At 44.8% G+C, this 24,098-nt stretch overlaps 2 protein-coding genes across 4 annotated transcripts in view; both read left to right on the plus strand.

Annotated features, from left to right (window-relative positions):
* Window positions 1-2,084, plus strand: part of CACNA1G (calcium voltage-gated channel subunit alpha1 G) — a 139,757-nt gene extending 137,673 nt beyond the window's left edge. Inside the window, exon 38 of the mRNA XM_065648103.1 lies at window positions 1,230-2,084. Coding sequence (XP_065504175.1) covers window positions 1,230-2,084 — 855 coding nt within the window. The remainder of the gene's footprint in view (window positions 1-1,229) is intronic.
* An 11,037-nt stretch (window positions 2,085-13,121) lies between these two features.
* Window positions 13,122-24,098, plus strand: part of ABCC3 (ATP binding cassette subfamily C member 3) — a 47,709-nt gene continuing 36,732 nt past the window's right edge. For all 3 annotated transcript variants that reach the window (XR_010607222.1, XM_065647599.1, XM_065647600.1), the window contains exon 1: window positions 13,122-13,186. Coding sequence is in view for 2 of the 3 variants with exons in the window: in XM_065647599.1 (XP_065503671.1) it covers window positions 13,157-13,186 (30 nt within the window). In the remaining variant the exon portion in view is untranslated. The remainder of the gene's footprint in view (window positions 13,187-24,098) is intronic.

Genomic DNA, 24,098 nt, shown 5'->3' on the forward strand with positions numbered 1-24,098 from the left:
AGTTGCCAGTATTATGCTGTAAAATTTGCACTAGAAAGGATTTACCAGTATTGGACAAAATCATTTGCCATATCAAATAGTCTTTCAACTCTCACAGGTGACAAAGGGAACCCAACGTGCAGATGTGGCAATAGCCTCTTGTGCTTCTGCGCACACACGTGTGCGTATTGCAGCTGATGAGATCTCTGCCTGAATAGAGATCATTTGGCTCGAATGATCCTTGCGAGACAATTTTTATATCAATTCTAAGATCATTTTGGGGCGATTCGTCGCAAAAGCATTCCTTAGTATGAGGAGTTTAATCTCCTTACACTTCTCTAAAGAACTGAGACCAGCTGTACGCCTTTCCTCCGAATCTCTCTGTGAAGTTTTTAATCTCTAAGATCATTTAAGAGCCTTCTCAAACTGAGACTCTGCCTTTAAGGGCCAGTTAACGTGGCTGATTTATAAACCCTTTGGACAAGGGATGCAGTGCAGTGAAGAGACAAAGCCTTCAATACCAGCCATAGGTTCTCTCTGCCAGCAGGCACTGATGCTGCATACGGCTCAAGACAGCCAAGGCAAAATGTGCCTTAGGAAGCCTGATCTCAAGCATCAGAATCAGTTGAAATAATTACAGATTATCAGTCCAGTTTTGGACTCCAGCTTGTCCATCTCCTCTGCCATACGATGGTGCAGAGTCACAGCTCCAGCCTGGCGACCAAAACCAGGGATGTGCTGGTGCCCTGATGCTGGTGCAGAGCGCGGTGGCTCTGGGGACTCTGCTCCATGTCCTCAGCATCACCTGAGCTAGAGAAGGGAATACATGGGCCCATGTGCACGTCTTCCCCCTTCCACTTTACCTGGGCTGCTAAAATTATAAAGGGGTTTGCTGTAGACCCTCATCCTTCGCATAACAGGAGTATGTCTAAGTTGGTGTGGGGGGTATTCTGGTTTTGCAGCGCTCCATCCTTAGAGGAGAAAGCCAAAGTTCAACCATTTAGGAAGAATGAAGGGCCAAATTCTGCTGTCACTTAAATAGGGACAAACCCACAGATGACTGAAGCATGGGAATTGCTAGAACTCATGGCGCAAGTCGAGTTCTAGCAGTCAGTAGGTCTGTGCCAAGGTATCTCAGCAGGGTTGAGTGCCCTGGGAATGTTGTGCCTTACTGGTACTAACCTCTGTTTGGTCTGTCTCTCTCATCTGGCATCTCCCCTCCTCCCTGATCCCTTCGTGCTCTGATACAGATGGCTATAAGGAATGACTCTTTGGATAGCAAGGAGAATCTCCACACCGAGGTGAGTGAACCCTCTGACCCGAATGTCCCCGCCGTGCCCAAGGAGGAGTCACCAGTGGCTCTGACGCCCTCAGAAGCACAACAGCTGGCTGCATGGAGCCGGGCGAGCGTTCATACGCAGCAGCATTCCCACAATCAGTATAATATTTCAAAGCAGGCACCAGCGTCGTGTGCTTGTACTGACTCATATCAGGAGACACCTGGAGATTCAATGGACCAAGAAGTATCTGAAATAACCAGCTCCTCGGAGCCTTTCGCTTCAGAAACTTGTACAGCCTCCAGTGCCTGTTCAGAGGCTCAGCCTCTCACTCCTAAGAGGAACATAGGCAATACCGGCAACGTTACACTGAAGGACCTGAAGAAATACCACAGCGTAGACACCCAGGGTCTTCTAAAAAAACCGCCCTCTTGGTTAGATGATCAAAGGAGACATTCAATAGAAATTTGTTCCATGGAAAACAGCCCTCAGCACCATTCCACATCTAGCTCTTCTGGCTTCATAAGTCAGGTGGTAAGTGAGATGGAAGGCTTGCAAGGAACGCGGCAGAAGAAAAAACTGAGCCCTCCGTGTATATCTATAGATCCACCCGATGGACAGAGTTTGCTGCCCAGGGGACCTCACAGCATCTCGCCTGCCGGTGGAGACATTTGCCTGCGGCGGCGTGCTCCATCCTGTGAGTCCAAGGATTCGATGGATATAGGGGATTCGTTGCTTCCAGACAGTATGTCAGCATCTCCTACCCCAAAGAAAGACTTGTTGACACTTCCTAGCTTTTCCTTTGATCAAACGGAGATGGACCCCTGAGTTAACTTTTCTGTTGGTGCCAAATGTTTTCTTCCTTTCATGTAATAGAGAAAAAAAAAAAAAAAAAAAAGAAACTCTGTATTCCAAAATGGCACTGGGTAAAAATTTTCCAAAGAAAGATTAAAGAACCAGCTGGTTAAAAGAGTGGTTAACCTATATCACGCTTACTTAAGCATATGTTCTGCTTAGGTAAAAGCAATACGATGTGCAGAATCTATATGTATATTATATTTTATTAAATTAATTGAATCTAGTATTGCGGGATGTAGTACATTTTGTGACTAAAGACTCGTTTAATTTTCTTCTATTTTAAGTATCTCAGAATATTTCTGAGATAAAGTTGGTTTTTATGAATATTTTAACCTAAAAAAATATATATTTAATCCCTTCTCTTTTTTTGTTTTGTTTTGTTTGGATTTCATTTTGTTTTGCAAAGCACAAAATGTAGCCAATTAGTGCATTACAGAGGAAATGTATCCCACAGTCAGCAGTAAATAAGAATTATTTAATGTAATTTATTTTCCCCTTGGACTTCAATAATATTCTGGGAAAAGATTGTTTGAGTAGTATAGAAAAGCAGTGGCAATTGCTTAATGAAATAATATGCCAATCCTGCATGAAATCAACATCCAGAATGAAAGCAGATGCACAAGCCCAGGAAGGTACAACACACTGAGAGATGTCTGAGGGTGGTGAACATAGAGCCATTTAACTGTACACAACACCAAACTACGAGAGGATATTATAGATCATCCCCTGGTGACTCACAAAATCAATAGATAATCTATATACGTGCCTGTGGTCACTTCTGAGATGTTTTTCGAGTGTTTCCCAGACAGACTGTTTCTTCTGCCGAGTTTTACCCGTTTGCACTCGAGCTCCTCCTTTCTGCACCCGCCTGGGAAGGAGAGTAAGGCCAAGCTTAAGGTTTGCAGTGGGTGAACTCAGTGCAGACGTGACACAGCAGTGGGCTTAAGCACATGTTTAAAGTTAAGCTCTTGCTTAAACTGCCTTGAGGTTGATCGTATTCAAGTAATTCTTAAAAATTAAAATCGTGTGCTTATGCGTTCGACAGAATCAAGGCCTACTGCAAGTTATTTTACAGAATTTGTGTAAGAAAGTCTGTAGGTACTGAAATTACTGTTGATTTTCAGTTTAGAAGGTCAAGGGTTTTGCTATCACTACTAGAGTTAATTTACATGACCCTGACTCTAATTTTGTTTCAAATTTGTCAAAAGCCTTAAGCAGCAACATCATGATACAAAGTAGATAAAAGCAGAATTTATGTCCTTGCTTTACAACAGGTCCTTAATGTCAGTCATCTCGGAAATTAACTGTTTACTTCTGTGCTAATGCCCTCTGCAAAAAAATGATCTGTAAAACTGGACAGCACAGCCTGAAAATCACGAGAGGTTGGGCCGGTTCGACGCCTCCCGCTCTTCACAAGACTGATGGAAACCAGACATTAACTTCACTCAGCTTCGATGAAATCACCTTAAGATGTAGGCTAAATAAGACTCTGTAGGCGTGGTTTGAAGTGTGCGAATAGTCGTAGGTTTAAAGCCGCATACATGGATAAGGCTTTGCTGTATCGTGTCTTTAAACCAGCACAAGCAAGAGGAGGATTTGTGCTAATTCCGTCAGTTGGGAGTTTGTAACTTTTTGAAGAACTACTGATCCTTTCAAATAACTACAACATGTTGATGTACAGCCTTTTATCCATTCAGAGCTTAGACTGTTAAGACTACATGTATCTGCATTAGCTTCAAATATACAACCAGGAAGAAGATGCTGTTTATACCCAACAGCTCATGTGAGGTCTTAAGCTCCGTTACTTTCACTTGAGGATGTTTACTCCATAAACAATCCCTATTGATTTACATGTCCTGTAGAAATGTAAGGGCTTTCAGCGGGAAGTCAGGCAATCGGTGTATTTGAAGGAGAAGGATTAACATTCTGTAATATTTACTGCAGTTAGATTAATTCTCAGCTGGGACATTTTTCCCCTCTTCAACCCGGGCCCATATAGAGACCGTTCTCTTTGATATGCCAGTCCAAATCCAGAGTTAAGCCAGTTTAAAGCAATGATTTCAAACAAACCTTTCATCAGTTCTTCCCCTAGATTGTATTTAAGGAAATAATAAAATTACAGTGTACTAAGCCTGAGAAATATTCTTAATCCCTTTTTGGTTTTACACTCATAATGAGCCTTAGCTTTGCCTTTCACATGTACTAAATAATTTGGGAAAATAGCTAGGCCAGTAAAATTGCCAACCCTGGTTATTCCTTAATGATTAGGAGTGTGTTTGTGTAGCTGGAATGATACTACTCGTACAGTCACTTGCTTCTGAAAAAAAAAAAAAGCAACATTTTAGCTTGAAATCATGGCACGAAATGGTGATATGATCTTAATTCGATGCTCAACTCCAAATGTAACAGAAAGCCTAAAGGCTCTTATATTTTCAATACCTGGGCGGTTGCCCACTGACAAGGTTTGTGGAAGTAACAAAAAGTTTACATCATACGTGAGTATTCAGTGAAGACTAGCTAATAAAAAATATTGTTTGATGATGCATTCAGGAAAAGAGATCCATGTAAAATAGTTTGTTTTCTAAACTGGATAAGTTTTTTCTAGATGCCCTTTTGAAAATCAAATACAAATGTACTGCAGCGTGTGCAATAATCTTAAGACAATTTTAAATACCTTTGGGGGGGTTTTATAGAATTTGACTTTTTTTAAACAAAATGTACAAAATCCACAGGAATTCTGTAGAATGGTTATGTTGATAGAATTTTTTATATTTTTGTAGAAATCTATAGAGAAATTGTTAAAAGTCTGTGTAGCACCTTGGGAACAGAAGCAGCTCTTATCTACAAGTTTCTTTTCATAAACCTGGCGCCAGACCTGCTGTGTTACAACGCGTAGATCCCAGTTTCAGAGCCGGCATCCAGGTCGCGCTTAGAAGTAAGCAGCTAAGCTCAAGTTCTACAATATTGCAGTGCTATTACTGTTCGAGAACTGTACCCGTATCAAACACCCGCCCACAAAACTCAGCCCCTATTGAGGGTAAAGTAGTCGCATGGCTATCTAGTTCATTCAAGCACACCAGCACTTTACTACTGTGGATTTACTGTAGACAGGAGGATATTCTGCTATTGCCAGTCTGACACATGAGGAAAGAGAGATTGCAGATGTGTCTGGAAAAATGTAAATTCCATCCTTGCAGCCCCTTGCACATAGAACTGACTTTTCATAGCTCGGTTACAGGCTGTTTATACTGTAGATTTTTAGGAGGAGGGCAAAGAAAACACTGTTTTTGACTTCTGTGGATTGCACTCAGCACAAGGTGTGTTCAAGGAGGGGAAAAAAAAAAAGAAAACAAACAAAAAAAAGAAAACAAAAGCGTTACCATTGTAAATTAGGCTATGCCCCAGTCTCCCCTTTTCTACCCCTTTGGCTATAATAACCCATGTACACTATTACACAAGGTGACTAGAGTAGGCACAGTACCATTGCAATGTCCGTAACATCCTAGTATATATTATAGAACTTTGTATTTAATAGTTAATATATTGTTATACTGTATCAGGTATAGAGGCCAAAATGAGGTCTTTTGGTCAGGGCAACGAAAGGTGGTATTCATGGGGAAAATTGGATTAAAATGTTCCTTTTTAAAAAAAGAAAAAAGACAAAAAATGAGTGTAAATCTTTACAAATGACAAAAACAAATGTGTCCTATTAAAAGCTTTTGAAAAGAAAACAACCGTGCACTTCCCTTTTTTGTTGTTGCTGATGATAATCTGTATCATTCTGGGCAGTCAAATCTTTGGTCACGTTCTAATTGCGAACAGTTGGAGTAGGTATTGTATAGCAGCCGCGGACGGGGAGTTGAAAGAGAGATTGTGAAATGTCGGCCCTTTGTGAAGCAATTCGGTTTGACACGGCGAGTCTGGCCCGAGCGCATCACCCAGGGTGTGCTCGTGTACCAAGGAGACCATCGGTCGCGTTCCTGCGATTGCACCACGCTGGCAGAGGATGGCTTGGCAAGGGCTTAACGACGAGAAGGCTGCTGGGACTGCGAAGGAGAAGGGGCAGATGTGGTTTGCCCACGAAAACGTGTTGAAGAGAAAGATGCTGGGCTTTTCCACGCATTCGCAGCTTTAGGATTTCCAGCCTGAAGCACAGCAGCCTTCTCTCCATCACTTCTGCAGTCATTTAGCTCCTTCCAAAGCAGGAGCTGGTGGGGATGGTACCACCTGTGTGTGCTCCAAGCCCAGATGCTGCTCAGGTACCACCAGAGTCAGCTGAACCTAAACTCTTCAGGGGTCTTTAGTGAATGAGTTATTTGTAATAGCTCCTAAAGTAAAGAGTCTCCTCTGAGGAGCATCCGCTGGTGGGAGGAACCAGGCGCTTGGGCACTCCAGCACTGCTGCTCGCTTCAGCGTGAACGGCTTGAGGGTCGCTCTGCAGGGGAGGGACCTTAAACGGGCGTCCCGAGTGGTTATGTTGTCTACAGGGTGTCTGATAAAAGCCCTCTCACATTCAACTATGAGTAGAAAACAGGAAGGAAGTTCTCCCTCAAACAGAGAGAAAATATGGTTCTGTGCAAAATCCCATGCAGAGCAGGGCTCCAGTGGTGAGCTCTGCCATGCATCTGCCTTGTCCGTCTGCAGGACCAACCCCACCAGGCTGGAACCACTGAAGCGCATTCCCACACCTCATGGCATTAAGGTAAACTGAGCTGGGCCAGGAACACAGAGCAGCTCGCAGGTTCAAGTACTTTGCACCTTTCTACACACAGGTGAGTTTAACCCTATGGAAATTCCTTATAGTGGATGGCAAAACCCTCTATTTCCAGTGCTGGGTTTCAGAGAAGCTTGGGAGGGAGGTTGTTTTTTTTGTTCTGTTTTGCGAGTATTCCTGTATGAAGCTCTTTTGCTGAGTTTTGCTTGTGGTTTTTCGAAGGCTCCCACCCAGCCTGGCTGCTTGCTCTCAACTTGGCGGAGCTGGGGTATGGCACTTCGTTATTCTATCCGGTAAGTAATTTAGATGTCATGTGAAACCAGATTGTTTTCTATGTAATGGTAGCTACATCTAGGGGAGTAGCACTTAAAATTTAATTTGTTTCTGGTTTAGTTCAGGCAGTTAGGTGAACTTGGCTAACTGTCCTGCTTTCTGGAGAGCAGCATCCCTCCGGAGGAGCTGCGTGCACAGCACATCCCTCGGGCAGAGCTCTGCAAAACCCTGCAAGTAGCTGCGTAAGCAATAGGAGAGACCTGTTTGTGTCTTTAGATTTTCAGGTGTTCCAGAGATACAAACTGAGACACGCCAACAAGACGTGGCCTGCACTAGAATCCCCCCAAAATCAGAGCAGGAAAAAGCAATTTGAAGAAATGTGCCTGGCTCTCTTTATTGCTACTGGTACCGTGTAAATGACCGGCTGTAATCGGCTACTAGGAAGTGAGGATCCTGCAGTTTAAAGGGTTAATGCCAGTGAAGTTTTGGAGGGACACAGGCCTGGTTTGGGCTGCCCAGAGGTGGGAAGGGGTCGGGATCCCCGGGTACCCCCTGGCTGGTGCATCCCCGAGCGCGGCGTTTTGCCACCATCTAGTGGGCTCGGGGGAAGGAGCGGGTGTGGGAGAGCTGCCCCACGGGTGACAGGGGCTGTGACACTGCAGCTCCCGGGAAACGTGTCAGAAGGACCCTGCGGTGCAGTTCTGCTGCCCATGAAGCGCTTCGCTTCCTAGCTCAGTTTTGCAGAAACAGTGCAGTATTGGGGGGAAAGGAAAAAAAAAAAAAAAGAGGGTTTCTACTTCTGCAGGGGTTTTCAACCACTGAATTTGTAAAAATCTCTTCCTGCAGTAGAAGGAGAGGAAGGTTTTCTCCCACATTCCATGCCAGCCCATGGAGCTATACAGCAGGCAGACGCATTGCTCCATGCTGGTGGGAGCTGCTCGGAGCTGGGCTGCTGCACATCTCATCTCCGCTCCCGGCTGTGGCTCAGGCTTGTGCAAATCCCTGGGAGACAACAGCCCATCCAGGGACAGTTGGAGGGCTGTCTGGCATCTCGGAGGCTGTGGCAGCACCTGAGAGGCTGCTTTGTCACTGCACAAGTTTATGCCTCCTTTTAATCCCGTGTAAAACCCATTGCCCAGCACACGCTGGTCCCTGTGCGTGCCGATCCGTGCCGGTCCCGTACGGCCTGTGCACTCGCTTGCAGCAGCTACGACACATTCCCAACCCGTGAGCTCAAACGTGATGTTTAACCTCTGCTTGGCCCAGCGTGGAGGAGGATAACCAAGCAGCCCTTGTGCCGTCTCTGTGGCTTGTGCGAGGTGCTCAGAGGTTCCGTGTTTGCTCGGGCGCAGGCTGAGGGCTTTGTCACTAGATGGCAATGCCATGAAGTGGTTTAGCTGGGATATTTGTGCGCATTAGCTCAGGCTGCACCTGAGGTCCCCTGTAGCCTGCTGTTTCTGTTTGGTTTGGCACCATCTTCAGCGTCATCAGCAGAAGCCTTTGCCTTGCTGGCATTTTTTTATTTGAGGGTGATTGGACTTTAAGGTGGTTTTTACATGTTGTATTCAATGCTTCGGATATGTTTACAACATGCTATATAATCCTGCAACATCCTCTGGCATTTTCTGTTATTGCTTGAGTCACTGGATGCTATAATTGGCAGGCTTTCAAAGGTCCTGAATAGATTATCTTTACATATCTGTTTAATACCCTAAATAGTGCAACCAAAGACCCCTGCAGCTCCAGCTGGGAAATGAAAAGGATGGTTAAACCACTTAATTACTTACTGTGCTAATGATTATTTTACGGAAACAGAAAGCAGAATCCAGCTGTTCTGGGGGAAATCAGGAAGAAGTTAATATTGGAGTCATTCTACAAAGGAAAAATACTGCAGCGGACAGCATGTGCCATGTTGACACCTGCGAAGGCAGCACAGAACCGCTCTGCTGGGTGTCACCAGCTCAGCGTGCCCAAGGGCTGGTGACAACTCCCCCTTCATTCAAACAACACAGGATGCAAGTTTTGCAGCAAGTATCTTACAAACACCACGAATTCTACATGCCCATTTTGCCACGAAACCCTGAACAGCTCCAGTTCATTAAAATTAGAGGAACTGGTGGGGTGGCCAAGCTGGCAGGGGCAAGGATAAGCTGTGGCAGTTGTGTCTGGGGCTGAAGTACAATAAGTTTGGGTTTTAGCCCCAGAAAGCCCAAGTGCCATATGCTGCTTGTCTGTGGCTGTTTGTCCATCACTCTAAGAACCTTCTGCAGCTAAACTGACCACAAGCTGGGGTGTGTTACACCTGCCATAGGTTTCTCTTTATGCACCTGAGAGCATGTTTGTGGAATTATCCAGCAGGCAAGAGGCAGACACCCAGTGCATTCAGAGTTTGACTGCTCACTGCTGGAGCTGCGCCAGGGTCATTTTGGGGTGATCTAGGCAGTTTTAACACCTCTAGATTCTTCTCTTGCTCATCATCCTCAGTATGAAACACAGGGGAAGACAGTATTACACGCAGTGTCCTGGAGGAGTCATACGTACACCATTTTCTCATTTTACAGAGCCTTGATGCACTGGGTGGACTCCACAGTGAACTAAATGACATTATAATGCACCTTCAGGCCAAGTGCAGGGTGTTCCCAACCTCCCGCGCTGTTTTCCAGGGAACTGCCGCCTCTGCTCTTCCAGCAAGGAGGATCTTGCCTTCCACCGCTTGCTACAAAGCCACGCAGCTGATACATGCCTAAAACCAGAGCTATGAGTAAAAACTGGGTCTGCAAATTCCCAGCCCACTCCCTCATCTGTTTTACCATGGGACTTCTAGGGTGCTCATTGTGCTTTCCAGAAATGAGGAGATTAAAGTTAAATGCTTTCCTGCCAGAAGAGAGGTGCACACCGTATGCAACCCCATTGACCGTTTGAGAAGAAGAAACCCAAAGTCTGCTGCTACTCGTGCACTGTTGACTTCAAGCAGAGTTTGTTAGAAGTTTACATCTTACATGTGTTAAAACAAGGTGTCATCCCCTTTCTTATAAAGTAAATGTATAGGGCCTTGCTGTAAATGCTTCTTTGGCAGCCTCTTTTTCTTACCATCTGTAAAATGTGGCACCTCTGTGGGTCGCAGAAAGGAAGCTGAGCCTCTGCTGTTCCAAGCAGGGAAAGAAGGTGATATTTATAGTCAACTAACCATAAAACTGTGACTTCCAGAGCTGCATGTGCTCAAACCCTCCCCAACCCTCAACTCTAAATGTCCTTCTTTATATGGATTTCTTCAAGAGGCGGCCACACTTCGTTTTGCTTTTGCTGCTTTGTAAATTAGCACGAGGTGCCATATGAAAAGCCGCCTTGTACCTGGCACCGTGCTTGCACAAACAGCTTCTCTCTCACGTTACCTCCTGTCCTGCCCCAGTCGATAGCAAACCTGCCGCTGTGTGCCCCTGGGTGTGCCTCGCAGGCCCTTCGTGATTATGCTGCCCTGAGCTGCTCCATGTGTTAGCAGGTTAAAAGTCCTTTACTGTGCAGCTGGCACAGAAAAGAGGATGCAAATACATTACTGAACGAACCCAGATCAGATCTTTCCACTCCCTGGAATAAATGTCCGGTGAGGAAAGGTGAGTTCGTGACCTCCCTGATATTTGCACCAAAGGTGCCATTTCATTTTCCTGCAAAGCCAGCCTGCATTTGGGAGAACATCACAGGAGTAATGACATGTTCTAGGTACATCCATCTTCATCAAAAGGAAACGGGACCAAAGTTAGCTGCCTGAGATAGTGCTTCAGGCTCCCTTTTGCACCAGGTTTAGCAGAATCCTTTCCCATCGCCCTTTGCAGGAGCTTTTAAGCTTCGCCCTCCCATCTTGTCTGTCTGAGACTTTAATATTCCTGCCTTTGATTTTTTTTTTTTTTTCCTTTTTCCTCCCCTCTCTGCTGGTCTGTTTTGCCAGACAGCACCTGGAAGAGCTTGTGGGGGAGCTGGCACCCCAGCTGGCACCCGCTCCCCAGCACCATCCCTGTTTAGTGGCACGGACTGCTACCGAGGGCAGAAGCTGCCCACTGTGAATTAGGAACATGAAGCGGGAAGCAGAACCACCTAGGGCGCCTTTAGGGTTCTATGAGATCCAGGGAAATACCCTAATGCAGGACCTTCCTCCACAGATATGGTGGAACAATTCCACTGAAGTCAATAATTTAATCAGGGATTAATTCACATTGCACATGTCAATGGAACTGTGCAGTACACTGATAAAATGAACCTCTCCCCTCCTGTACACACAGCCTACGGCAGCTGTTCGTGGAGTGCCTCTGTACCCACGACATCTTGCAGTGCCAGAGCTGGTCTTAATTTAGGGCACATTCTCAAACTGTGCTGAGTCCTGCTCCTTGGTGCAAGAAACACAGAAATGCATGTTTGTGTGTCAAGAGAGATCAAATTCTCAGCACTTCTCTTGCAGCCATGGCTCTCAGAGGTTGTTGCAGGAGAGGAGGCTTAAAGAGCCATAAAGGAGTAACTCCTTGCTATTACTGACTTTTCTTAAAACTTTTACTGTGGTGCACTTCCACGGAACAAAAGGTTTGATGTAAGGCTTGCAAAGACAGCCCACGATGCCCTTAGAAGATCTGGTTCACCGCGTTGGCCAGGGCTCCTCTAGTATTTCCTTGAGAGGGTTGTAATGTGATTGTGCTGATTACCTTGGATCAGCTGGAGATTTCGAATCTTGTAGTCAATCACCTGAGAACCTTCTCTTGCGCAAGATCCTGTATTCCCACACTAATAAGAACGGTGTGCCTTTGGCCAGATTACAGTTAATGTCTAAAACAAATTCTCAGCATTGTTCACAGGAAGCACATGGCTGAGTATCACCTGTAGCATCTTCAGTGGTATTCATAAAATATTAGCAGAGTATTTTTTCTTTAGGGATGAAATATTTTTGGGATGCAGCAACACTGTGCTTCTCACCTCTTTTTTGTTCTGGTGAGTGTTTTTAATACCACCCTTCTGCCTGAAGGTTTCTCACCTTCCAGCAGGGAAGGAAACTCAAACTCTTAAAATATTTAAGTAGATTTGTGGCAGCTGGGTGCTTTGTGTGAGATGATGTTATTGAACCAGATGCTACAGCAAGTGGGTGGACAAACAGCAGGTGCTGGAAGGTCAATAATGCTGTAGGAAAAGTCTTGCCCAAGAGGAAAGCAAACAGTGCTTCTGCATCACAGTGAAGTGAAATACAGATCGTGTCCAAGGTGCTACAATACAAAAATCTATTAGTTACACGTATCTGTGAAATTTATTGACTGAAGGCTTTTGAAAATAGAGCCACATCACCGGTTTAACCATGTCTACAGCAGAAGCAATCAGCACAAAGGAAGAGGCTGAAGGGGGATGGATAAGACGTGATGCTCATTGAACTCCTGCTGAAGCAACCGCACTCCACACTGCTCTAAAGGCGAGACAATAAGCATCTCCAAGATGTTAACGTTGGCCTGAGTGGTCTGGATGGATGGACACCGTCAGCCGCAAACCCAGCTGCATGCAGCCACCCTGGGTGACCGTCCCTCGGCGTGTTCTTTGCCTCCTGTGTGGGGACAGCCCACGTCCCCCTCCAAGAGCAGAGGTCTGGTTGCCCCAGCAGGTCCCACTGACCAGGGTGAAATGTTTTCCCGGGGGCTTGGTCCTTCCACAGGGCGGGTCTCAGGAGTCAGAGGATGGTTGCAGCAGCCACTTCTCCTCCCCACGACACCAGCCGGGGCTGCTCTGCCTTTGAGGGGCTGCTCGGCGGAGCCGGGGGTTGCCCTTTCCCTTGGCGTGCCCGGGCTGAGGGGGCACCTTGGACCTTCTGGCGAGCACCGCACGGCCCGAAGGAGCCTCGTCCGGCGCCTCCCGGCCCGAGGGGCGAGCGCTCCGGGGCGGCGGCGCGTCCCGCCGCTGGCGGGGAGGGCGGAACGGGGCGCGGCGGGCCCGCTCCCGCCCCCGGCCCGCCCAGGAGGGAGGGAGCTGCGTTCTTCCCCCGCGCTGGTGCCCGGCGTGGGCCTGGGAGAGGCTCAGCGCCCCTGCCGCGGCCATGGAGACGTTCTGCGGCTCCCGCTTCTGGGTAAGCAGTGCGGCCGGCGATGCCCCCTCCTTCTCCCCTTGGATGGGCAGGTTTGCGCGGAGGGGCCGGGGGGGAGCGGGGAGCAGCCCCCTGGCTGCCGGCTGCGGGGCTCGCCCCGGGGCGGAGGAGAAGCGCCGTGTCCCGCGGGGAGTTTCCCGTGCGCTCCCCGGAGAGGTCGGTCCTGCGGCTCCGGAGGGGCTGAGCTGCATCTCGCCCTGTCCAGCCCAGCGCTGTCCCGAGCGCCGGCCGGTGCGGGGACTCCCCTGTGCCCGGGCCGGGAGCAGGAGCGGGGACGGCAGCACCTTCCTCCTTCCCGGTTCGGCATCTCCAGACAAGATATGAGACCCCGCAACGCCCTTGGTGACCCCACAAGACCCCCAGCCATGCCGAAGCTCCCGCCTTCCCGCAGGAGATGGGGTGTTCGCAGCCCTCCTGACACCTGTGGACCACCTCTGGAGTTCGTAGCGATGAACACGGCTGTTGCCTTCCTCTGAGGTCCTGTTTTAGCGTGGCCGCTGCTCTTCAGAACCCCTCTGATGAGTCGGAAGGTGCTTCCCATTCAGTGCTTTCTTATTGCTAAAGAGTGATGGGTTCATGGCAGCCAAGGGTGGTCAGAAGCTTCGCAGGACTGCAGTGACACATGTTAGTGTTTGGAGCTGCCAGCTTTTTGGAAAGGCTGATTGCAGCAGGCACTGGGGTTTGTCAGCAGAAAAGTTTGGGAATTGCTGCCATGGTCTGCTCTGATGGTGAAGTAAGTGTGAACTGCTGCAAGTACCTGGTGTGGTATTTCATGCTGTGTTCCTCCCCGTGCTGGGTAGGCAGACACTTTGAAGCGTATGAAGCCATGGGGATTTGAGCATGTATGGGGAATCTGGAACTGCCCTCCACTAAATCACAGTTTTTGCATGTGCCTTTCTCTTATATTGATTTAGCTCAAGGGAGGAAAGAAAAGGAATGTCTGAAGATGAATCACTGCTAGAAAGTTATTAAAGGACACACAAGCAATTGGCTATGAGGACTTAATGCTGAGCTTCATCTTCAGATAACTAATTATCTTTCAAAATCTGTCTCAACATTTATTTTTGAAAGAGGACTTAGGCTCCTAAGCCCCTTGGATACGTTGTGTTGTTTAGTTGCAGATTTCATTTCCAAGCGCTCTGCACGCTCTCTGCTACATCGGTTGCAGATAAGCTTGCTCGAACAAGTATTTTCACCTCTTATTTCTGCTATAAACACTTACACAGGAACAGGAACAAGCACAAACAGATCAACACTGCTCACTAGTTTGTAGACTGCCTCGAGAAACGTGTCTTAGCTTTCCCAAAAGAGGCTTGTAGTGCAACTATTCCTCGTAGCCAAAGGTTTTGATAGCAGTTTGTTGGTACGTTGATGGGAAATGTTCAGGCAGTTTTGCTGGTTTTAAGTATGAAATAAATGTTTCATTCTGTACTTTATGAAGCACCGTTACACTCAAGCACCGTACCCTTTGCGGTGCTGTGTCTGGTGTGTGCTGTGCTCAGGTGGTGTATCCTGGTTTTAACACTGCCGCTGCTTTTCAAAACTAAATTTGCAGGAAGTAATATAAAGGTAATCCAGGGAAGGGATTTGAGTTAATAAACGTTTATTTACAGCATAAATGATGAAGGCATCTAAATGTGTTTAACAAAGCAGAAATAATAATTAAGAAGTATACCTTCAGCCTTGCCTGAAGTTACAGTTCAAATGGTATTAAGTCCAGCTGCTCTGAAATGTGGTAGTTTGGACTGGGAGAGGTGTGAATTTTCTGTCTGAGTCTGTGGAGGAAGATGTCTGGCATGTGTTAGGAGGCTTTCCAGAAACTACTTCTTTGTGTAATTGCTATATCCTCATACCTCAGTATAAAATATTACTGAAGAATGAAAGGAGGCTGATTGAAAGAGTAGAGCAATCTTCCTTAAGCAAGTGGCCAAACTACTTAATAAATGTAGACCTGTTCTGTTTCTTCAGAATGATGTGGAATTGTTTAGAGTTAGAACAACCTTCCATCTGTTTAATTATTTTAAAAAATGGTACTTAAAATAACTGTATGAAGTGGAACATGGGAGCCAGTGACCAGCAGATTGGATTCAGTGACCAAGAGTCTTACACCCTATTTTCAGTAGCTGGTGGCATTTTCTCTGTTATCAGGAATGTATATTGTGAACTGATTTTATGAGAGATTTTAAGTGATGACCATGTAGATGACAATACCTTGACAGGATTTGCTGTGCAAATATGCTGTTCCATAAGCAAATGCAAGTAGAGGCTTCTTTTTGAAATATTTCCACAAAAGTTGGGGCTTCTCTTGCTGCTGTACAAGACTTGAAGAAGGAAAAACAAGGTTAAAGGCAGTTCCTGGCCTGTGCACACAAACTAATGGTGTTCAGCTTTGCAGTTCAGATCAAGAACTTGATAAAATGTGAACCAGTATTACTGTTCACTTTTTCATAGTTTACGAACTCAGACTCCTTCCCCATATTTTGTCAAAGAAATTCTAGATATTTTTGGGACCGAAATGACACACTAGTGTCAGTTTTAAAACTATTTAGGGTGAAAGGAAACATGCTGTTCCAATTTAAACAGTTCTTTGTTTTGGAGTTTAAACCAACTACAATACTTTTCTGTTAAAAGGCGGTCAGAATCAAAACCAAACAATTCAGAATTAAGTCATGGAAGTGTTTACATTGAAATACACCGACTTTAACAGATGATTGATTTATTGTGGATTTTTTTTGCTTTATCAAACTGTTAAGGTTTCAACTGTTCACCCTGATACAGGGTGGGGAATTTCGCTGGAAATGTCAGCAAGTTGGGTTTTTTGTTTGTACAGAGGCAAAATGATTTCCTGTTCAACCCATTTTAGAAATAAGAAATTAAAGAAAACACTGTAGCTCACATTAGAAATATAGAAAAGCTTCTGCTTTCCAGCTACTACTTTCCCTGTTGAACATGCAATCAGCAAATTGCTAATACAAATACCGGGTATTTTGTATATAAAGAGGAACAACTGGTATGTTATTTTTTCAAAATGCCATATGAGCAATCTCTTCATCTGAATACTTAGAAACATACTGCCTGCTTCAATTCAGAATTCAAACCCAATGGTTAATATGTCCTAGCAGCGTTCCCATGCTACATGCCGTTGGGAGGAGATGGATGCGATAGCATGTACCCACATGGGGCAATCCTTAGGTGCGTCATTTAATATTGCCCGTAATTACCTCCCATTTATTGTGTCGCATATTTACTGTGTCACAGTAAGTGTGCTAGATAGGCGTGCCAATGAATGTGACCCACAAGCTCTGTACTTGAGGAGTAGATACTGCTGGATTGTGACTTATTTGTTGCTTGTGTCCTCTACTGTAGTAAAACCTGAGCAGTTCCTACAACAGGAGAACCAAGTGATCTCCTAGGGAGACTTTGCTGCAAAAGTGTTTTGGCCCAGGGACTAAACAACAGGAGCTTAGAAAACCAAATTCTGTTCTGGTGTAAAGACACTTGGACTCTGAGTAAGAAGTGGCACAACAGCTGCTGGGAGGACAAAACATTAAACGCTCTGCAGTACTTGGGTGCTGTTGGGGTGACTTGGCCTTCTGGGGGGAATAGTTTTACTATTGGAAGATCTAAAAACTTTGGCCTACAGACGGACTTCAGTGCCTGAGCTTAAGCAGCAGATAGTGTTTTTGATGTGTGGGGTTTGTGGGTTTTGGTTTTGTTTTGTTGTTTGCTTGCTTGGTTTTTTTTAAATAGCATAAATAGGAAATGGGAGGGCAAGTGATAAAGTGCTTCCAAGGGGAGACCACAACTTCTAGTCGGTTATGGGTGAGACCCGGGCTTGTTCTGTTGATCCTGCTTAGCCCGCAGAGCTCAGTTTTGTTGCCTGCCCTGTGTCTCGGTGTCCTGACAGAGGTTATATTTTTTTTTTTCCATCCCACGTGGAGTGTGGGCTCCTTCTTCATTCAGAGACTCTTGAGTAATTCAACAGGAAGTTGCAGCAACTTTCAAAAGTAAACAATACCTCAGTCTTGGCTTTGAGATAATCTCGTACAAGCACCCCTTTAGCCTTTGGGTTTGCGGATATTCCTTCACCTTGAGTCATTCTGTGAAATGGCGGTAGATTTGGAGTAAAAGTCACGCTGCTCTCTGGAAATGCAACTTCATGCCCTCTTGGCTCAAGGTGCCACCAGTTTCCCTTCTGCATAATTTCCTCTTTTGCTTCATCATGTATCATGCTGAATTTTTTTTGTAGTTCACGATGACTTAGGACAACTGTAGTAAGGAAGAAACGTTTCTCTCAAGGAAGATGACAAACAATGTACTTCTTGTAAGGTATACAAATTATTTAAAAACCCACACAACTTAGGTGTTTTGCCCCAAAATTAATAATAAAAGTTTGAATTTCTATTATTCAATTATGTTTTCAACTAAATAAGTTCCAGCAGAGGAACGGTGAAGCAAAAGATGGTAGCATGTCAATGCAAAGGAGGGATTCTGCAGAATGTTCAGTGTTTATAGATATTTAAACGTGATACAGATCTCTGCATAATCTTTATTAACTGCACCCTACTTTGGATAACTGAGTCCGACTTCTATAATTCTCTTCACAAATGATCAAATCAGGTACCTGTGGTGTTTCTCATGTTAGATTGGAGATCAAAATAAGTAACTTTAATGCTCTTTTCAGACCTCAGATCTATGAAGTTAAGCTCTCTCAAGGAGTAGCTGTGTTGGTAACATCCTGAACTTAAAAACAATTAAGTACTCAAGCTCAGATCCTCCAAGATTTTAAGATTCTTGAATTTATCTGAATGGAAGCTATTGCTAAAGGATTTGGGCATCAGATTCTCAATGTCAAGAGCAGTATAAATATTTATCATTATATTTGGAGTATTATCCAGGACCCATTATCATTCATCTGTGTGTAAATGGCATCACAGGCTGTATTTTAATCTGTTTGGGAAAGACAAATTCTGAATTTGAGAGTTGTGAGCAAAACTTAATACTGGTGAAAGCTGCCAGTATCCAGGATTTATGGAGGCCTTCAATGACAGTGTCAATTAATGAAGCTCATGAAAATTACTTTCATTTCGGTGGAATATGTGAATGTGACTGTTCATGTTTTTTAAAGAAAGCGATCATTGCCATTTCCTCCAAACCAGCACACTGACAAGTCCAACCAACAGCAGAGTCCTCAGTGCAGGAGAATGGGGGCAGCTGATAAAACTGTCACCACCTACATCTGACCAGCATGGCTGAGTTCCTTCTGCAGTTCCCAGTTGCAATTCTGGAACTGCAGTAAAAAGATTATTTTTGAAAAAAAAAATGCAAAAGAGGAGAATTTCCGCCCCCCCTCCCCGCCCCGGGTGCACTGCAGTTTTGTGGGAGATGCTTCACCAAGATCTTCTGGACACAAAAGCCTGTTTGTCCCTCCTTTCCATGTGTTTCCTGGGGCTGGGACAGTAAAACCTGAGGATGCTGTGAGATGGGACAGATGGCAGGGGGGCGAGGTCCCACCTTGCTTTAACAGAGAATTAAAGCCCCGCAGAGAGACTCTGTAGCAAAATGCAAGGTCATAGATGTTCTTCAGCTTTCAACACAAATTTCCCTCCCTGATCACAGCTCTGACCATTTTAGCTTAAGTGACATAGCTGGTAGATGTAGTGTCTGGGACTTAGGAATACTATAAAGTTGCCTCCTGAAAAGAAATAATATCTGAAACAAAATCTGAGTCACATGAGGAGCTCCTTAAACTAGAGCTTATTTAACTGCAATAGCTAAGAATATAAAGCATTCTGAGATGGGTCTAACCTACCTGGCAGGCAACTTGCTATGCCAGTGGAGATACAATCCTTTCTACATGTGTAAATTTGTAATGTATTAAACCGAGGAGATTATTACTGCTTAAAATTTAATTTTGAAAAAAATCCTTCGAGAAACCTATTAAATGGGATCTTATATATTTTTTTTAATATCTATTTTTTAATATATATTTAATATATACATTATTTATTTATTTATTTATTTATTTATTTATTTATTTATTTTCCCCACTAAGCTAATGCTCCATTTGTCTCCTGATACTGCGGTGACTGTGATGGGCCATTATCCGGTCACACGTTATTTGGCTGGGCTGGAGGAGAGCGCAGCGGCAAGTGGCCAGAGACCTTCCCAGGAACGCGTTCGGGCTTTTGTTCACCCAGCAGCCCCAATTCCGCGCTGGTGTGAGCGGGCACCTTGTCCCTGCGCTAACCTTCCGGCAGTGCCAGAGGTAAAGTCAATGTAATAAAACTTAGATAATTTACAGTAACGTCACGTGCTGCTGTTGTAAAGCTTTGAATTGGAACAGACTAAGAAATGAAGGAGGGGGAGAAGAAAAACTGCTTCACAGGAGTTGTTTCAAATGTCAAAGTCATTTAGTTTCCAAACTTTCTGAGAATAGAGGAGTAGATTTGACACTTGTTCGATTAAAAAAGAAGCATGCTTCTAACTTCCTCCTTTGCGTTCTCTCCTTTTCCCCCCAGATGAATGACTTATACTCCTTTCATTTTCCCCTTTTTATGATGTACATTTAGAAACGTGGAAGAATAAAAGGGGAAAAATCTCCACATTCTGGAGTAAGGGAAGGTGAGAGCAGGCAAAGTGGAACAAAACCCAGTAAAATAAACTTCACACTTCTATGGTTTGTCTCCTTTGAAAAAGCAAGGTGTATCTTCTAGGGGAAATAGTGTACTACTGGAAGATCTATCGGATGGAAAATTGTGGCCAGTGGTAATCACCATATGCAGCAACACTGTTCTGTTGCCCCCCTTTTTTTTCCTGCTGTGATACAGAGTTACTACTTCTTGCTTACCTGCTGGTGACCTGCAAAAGTTCGCTTTCCCTGTTTAAGCCTCTTTGTGGCAAAGGGTGAAAGTTCTGGATGGTTTGGGTGTTTGAAGCATCTGGCTGGGCAGATCGAGCTGCAGGGGCTTTGCACAGATCATAGTTAAACATGATTCTTTTAGAAACAGGAATCCTCCTTGCTGTTGAAAAAATTGAGCTTTAAGTTCACATCACTTGGTGTTGGATAGGAGCTGTGCACGCAAGTGGTTTGGGGTAGAACAATGTACCAGGACAGTTCTACCTTCGCTCCAATTTCTCTGGTTAACATATTCCTTTTCCATAGTCACCTGATCCCCGCTTTTCTTCATCTTTGAATTTTTTGGCCTAACAACACTGAAGGCCAACCTTGACTTCAAGAAGAAGGGAAGAGAGAATAGCTGAGAGGATGTGGGGTGGCGTAGGAGCAGCCGTTTCCCAAACTTGCTGCCTGTAGTGGCGCTTTGCAAGTTCTTCTTTCTGGTTTAGAGCCAGACTGTGGATTTCACTCTTTTTCTGAATAAAAGTAACTGAATTAAGTAGGTCTGCAGACTGAGAGATGAGTATGGTTTGTGCAAATTAACTCCGAGAGCGTAGCTAGAGTGTAACGCTTGTCTCTGTTAGGTGAGCTTAGGTCAGTTCTCTGAGTGATAAACCAGGCTTAATCTTGGCATTAAAGCTCATTAGCACCCAGAGTCTGCCCTCGCCCTCTAGCCTCCTGCTGCATTTGACTCCTTGCTGTTCCCCTAATGAGTGTCCCTGCAGCTGAAGAGTGTGGCCAACCTTGGATGCTTGAGGTGACATGTCACCTTTGTATCCTGCCCTGCCAAACTCCCACACTGCCGTTGTGTTAAAGACAGCCTTGACCAGGCAATAAAATCTCGTTATTGCCGCAGTCAATTTGTCAGTCCTAGCTGGAAAAGAAAGCTCAGCGTCCTGCATGGTGTCCTTCACTAATGTAGATATCTGTTGCAGTGTGTTTTGTAAACAGAAAAATCCTATTTCTGGTTATTAACTCTGTGGTTCATGCAGGACTATAAATGCTTACACCCTTTCAACGCCACCTTTTTTCCAAGCAGTATTGCTATGGTCTTGCAGTGCAAGAATGTCATTATCTCTTGCCTTGCCTTAAAAGGTGGCCAAAAAAAAAAAAAAAGGTTGTTCAGGTTGTTCGTGTAATTACTTGAAGGAATTGAGTTGTGCAGCAGTCACTGTGGATTAATGAAGCGTGTTGCTCTTTCTGTGCATAAGGGTGAAATTGTTCCTTTGGAAACATAAATGAATGATCTTGCTCTGAAAAGGCCATTTGAAGCTGGCAGCCTTCCGGAGGCCTGGAGCAGAATCCTTGTTATTTGTGCCCTAAATGATTGTTAGAGTTTGGCCCAAAGACCTGTCCAGCAGGGACGGAGCAGAGGAGACGGACAGCAGCTGGAAACGGGAGGCGGGATAGTTTCAGGTGTTGTGGTTCACAGCTACATATCTATATATATTTTTTTGGTCATGTTTTTCCTTTTTGTTCTTTTTGTTTGTTTGTTTGTTTTTGCCAGCCTGTGCAAGTAAAACTCACTGGCAGGATATCTACCATAACTAGGGGCAAAAGAAGGGCAGGACAATTCTCCTCTGCATTTAAGTTTTCACTAACAATTTCTTCTACAAGAGACACCATTTCCGTGTTTATTTACTGCAGGGAAGCGTTGTTACTTTCAGTTATTCACTTCCCTATCTTTTACTCTTCCCAGTCAGCTTTCCAATTTGATTTTTAATCTTAAATAACACGCCGACTAGTGATAACTGACACAGAATCAGCAATATGGCATGTATTAACCTTGGGTAGAATATAAATGACGTCAACGTGATGGTCTTCACCTTCCCAGCAGATAAAGAATGAATTTGTGTTTCCTATGCTTTTCCCGATTCATTTTGTGCTATAGGAACTTCCTATGGGAACTATAGGTGTGGGGTGAAGCCAGTGTAAGGCATTTTTATTTTAAACTTTTGTAGTGGAGTAGGAGTTAATTTAGACTCAAAGCCAAGACCAGAACCACAACTGGTCCTTCTCAGCAGGTTTTCTTAACATCCTTGGGGTTTGGGAAAGGGATAGACAGGAATTTCCTTGTTGCTGTTTTTCAGTCTAGCTTTAGGCTTTCTGTTTGTCCGCCCTTTTCTTTGAAAGCTATAAGGGATGATATGCAAGAAATCCAAGGTATGTTGCGTTGAACTTTTGTTTCCTTTAAGTGCATTATCAGTTTCAAGGATGGCCGTTCCAATAGCAGGGTTCTTTTCCAGAGTGGAAAATGCTAAATATTAGAGCAGATTTAATGTTGCTCACAGTTTTCCCTGTTGAATACCTTCCCTTAAATGAAGATCATGTATTTAAAACTGCTCATCTAAATGTAAGTCCTACTGCACAGATGGCCATTACTATGAGGGTTGTGTTTATCCAAAGGCTGTGGCTGGAGTGATGGGTATGATTGAGAGCTGCTGCAAGGGGCAATGTCAATTATATTCTTAACTGATCAACAGCCCCACTAATTTGTAAGTTTTAGACTCCAGGGAACCCCTTGTCTGCTGTGAAGCCATAACAAGCATCTCTGATCTCTTTTTCCCATGGATGTTGGCGTTGCATTTAAGTATTATTACAGGATAAAGTAAATTGTGCGTCTGGAGGTTTGGTGCAGCAGGCTGGTATTTCTGCAATGCCACATCTTGCCAGCGGAGCCTCCAGCCTGATCCGCGATGCTACATCCAAGGAAATGTTGCTGCTTGCGGACAGTTGCCGCAGAGCTCTGGGCAGTCTGGAGGAGCCGCTGAGCGCGGTGGAGTTGAGATTAGGAGGAGATGGCAGGTCACTGCCATTAAGGGCCAATGGACAGAGGAAGGTGAGCAGCTCCGGGGACAGCAGAGCCATGAGCCAAGGAACGTGTCTGCTAGCCAACGTTGGCGTATTAGACTTCTTTTAGTAGCAAGTCCAAAGAAAACCCTCAAATCCAGGCAGCCCAAGCTGCGTGTTTTCATCCTCAATCAGAACGGGACACAAGAAACATCTACACTCGCTCTGCTCACCAGGACAGAGTTCAGAATATGGAAAGGCAAAGCCAGGTTAAAGCAGGAGCCTTAAAGATGAGAGTCAAATCATTGCTTCTTGTGTTTGTTCTCAAGGGTGGAGTTCCATAACTTTACTGCTGAATTGAAGGGTATTTAGCAATATTTAACAGTGTTGTCTTGGTCAGGATAGGTTGTATTGAGACTTCCTGTCATATTCTGGTTCAAAATGAGTTGTTTAGGGTTGGAGGGGATGTTGGAATATATGCTGTCAGTGTGGTGATTTATAAAGCCATAAAATGGAACTGTCAGTTCCATGAGAACAGATCCAGCTTGGTAAGAAATGCAACTTTCAGATGCCCGGATTTGAAAGTAATAATAATTAACAGCTGAGTCCCTGCTACATGGCAGTGTTAGTCCACTGTGGTCCAGTCTTAGGGAAAGCAGGTAATTTGCATGGAATTATAATACTTAAATGTTTAGGTACTGCGTCTTCTAACAAGAACCCTTCTCATTGTATTCACGGATGGAAAGAGTCTGCTCTCAGAAAGCACCAATTCATTGAAAGGGAAAATTTTAACAGAAACAGATCTGTTCCAGGAAAGCTTGTTTATCTGGTCCAGGATGGAACTGAACCTGGAAAAGCATTCCTAAGATAGCCAGTAGTCCGGTCTGTCACTTTGGGCATAGGTTTCCCCTTCAGCCCATGTCCCCATTTCCCACGTGCCGTGGAAGTGGAAGGCTCTGGGTCATCAAGTGGATGCTGCTTCTTGTACTTTCATGTGATTTTGGCAAAGTTCCGCTTTTTTTCTCGGAGATAATTCAACCAAATCGCAGAATCTCACGTGGTTTTTTTAGGACAGCAGTTTTGGTTTCTGGCCAGCTGTATCTATATGTTCAGAAATGCAAGTCCTTTGCCTTGTTTAAATAAGAGTTAATGAAAACCTTTAAATGGCTTGGCAGCCCTACAGTCTGTGTCTTGGATACAATAGTC

This window comes from Caloenas nicobarica, chromosome 18 (assembly GCF_036013445.1).
Source record: "Caloenas nicobarica isolate bCalNic1 chromosome 18, bCalNic1.hap1, whole genome shotgun sequence".
Lineage (NCBI taxonomy): Eukaryota > Metazoa > Chordata > Aves > Columbiformes > Columbidae > Caloenas > Caloenas nicobarica.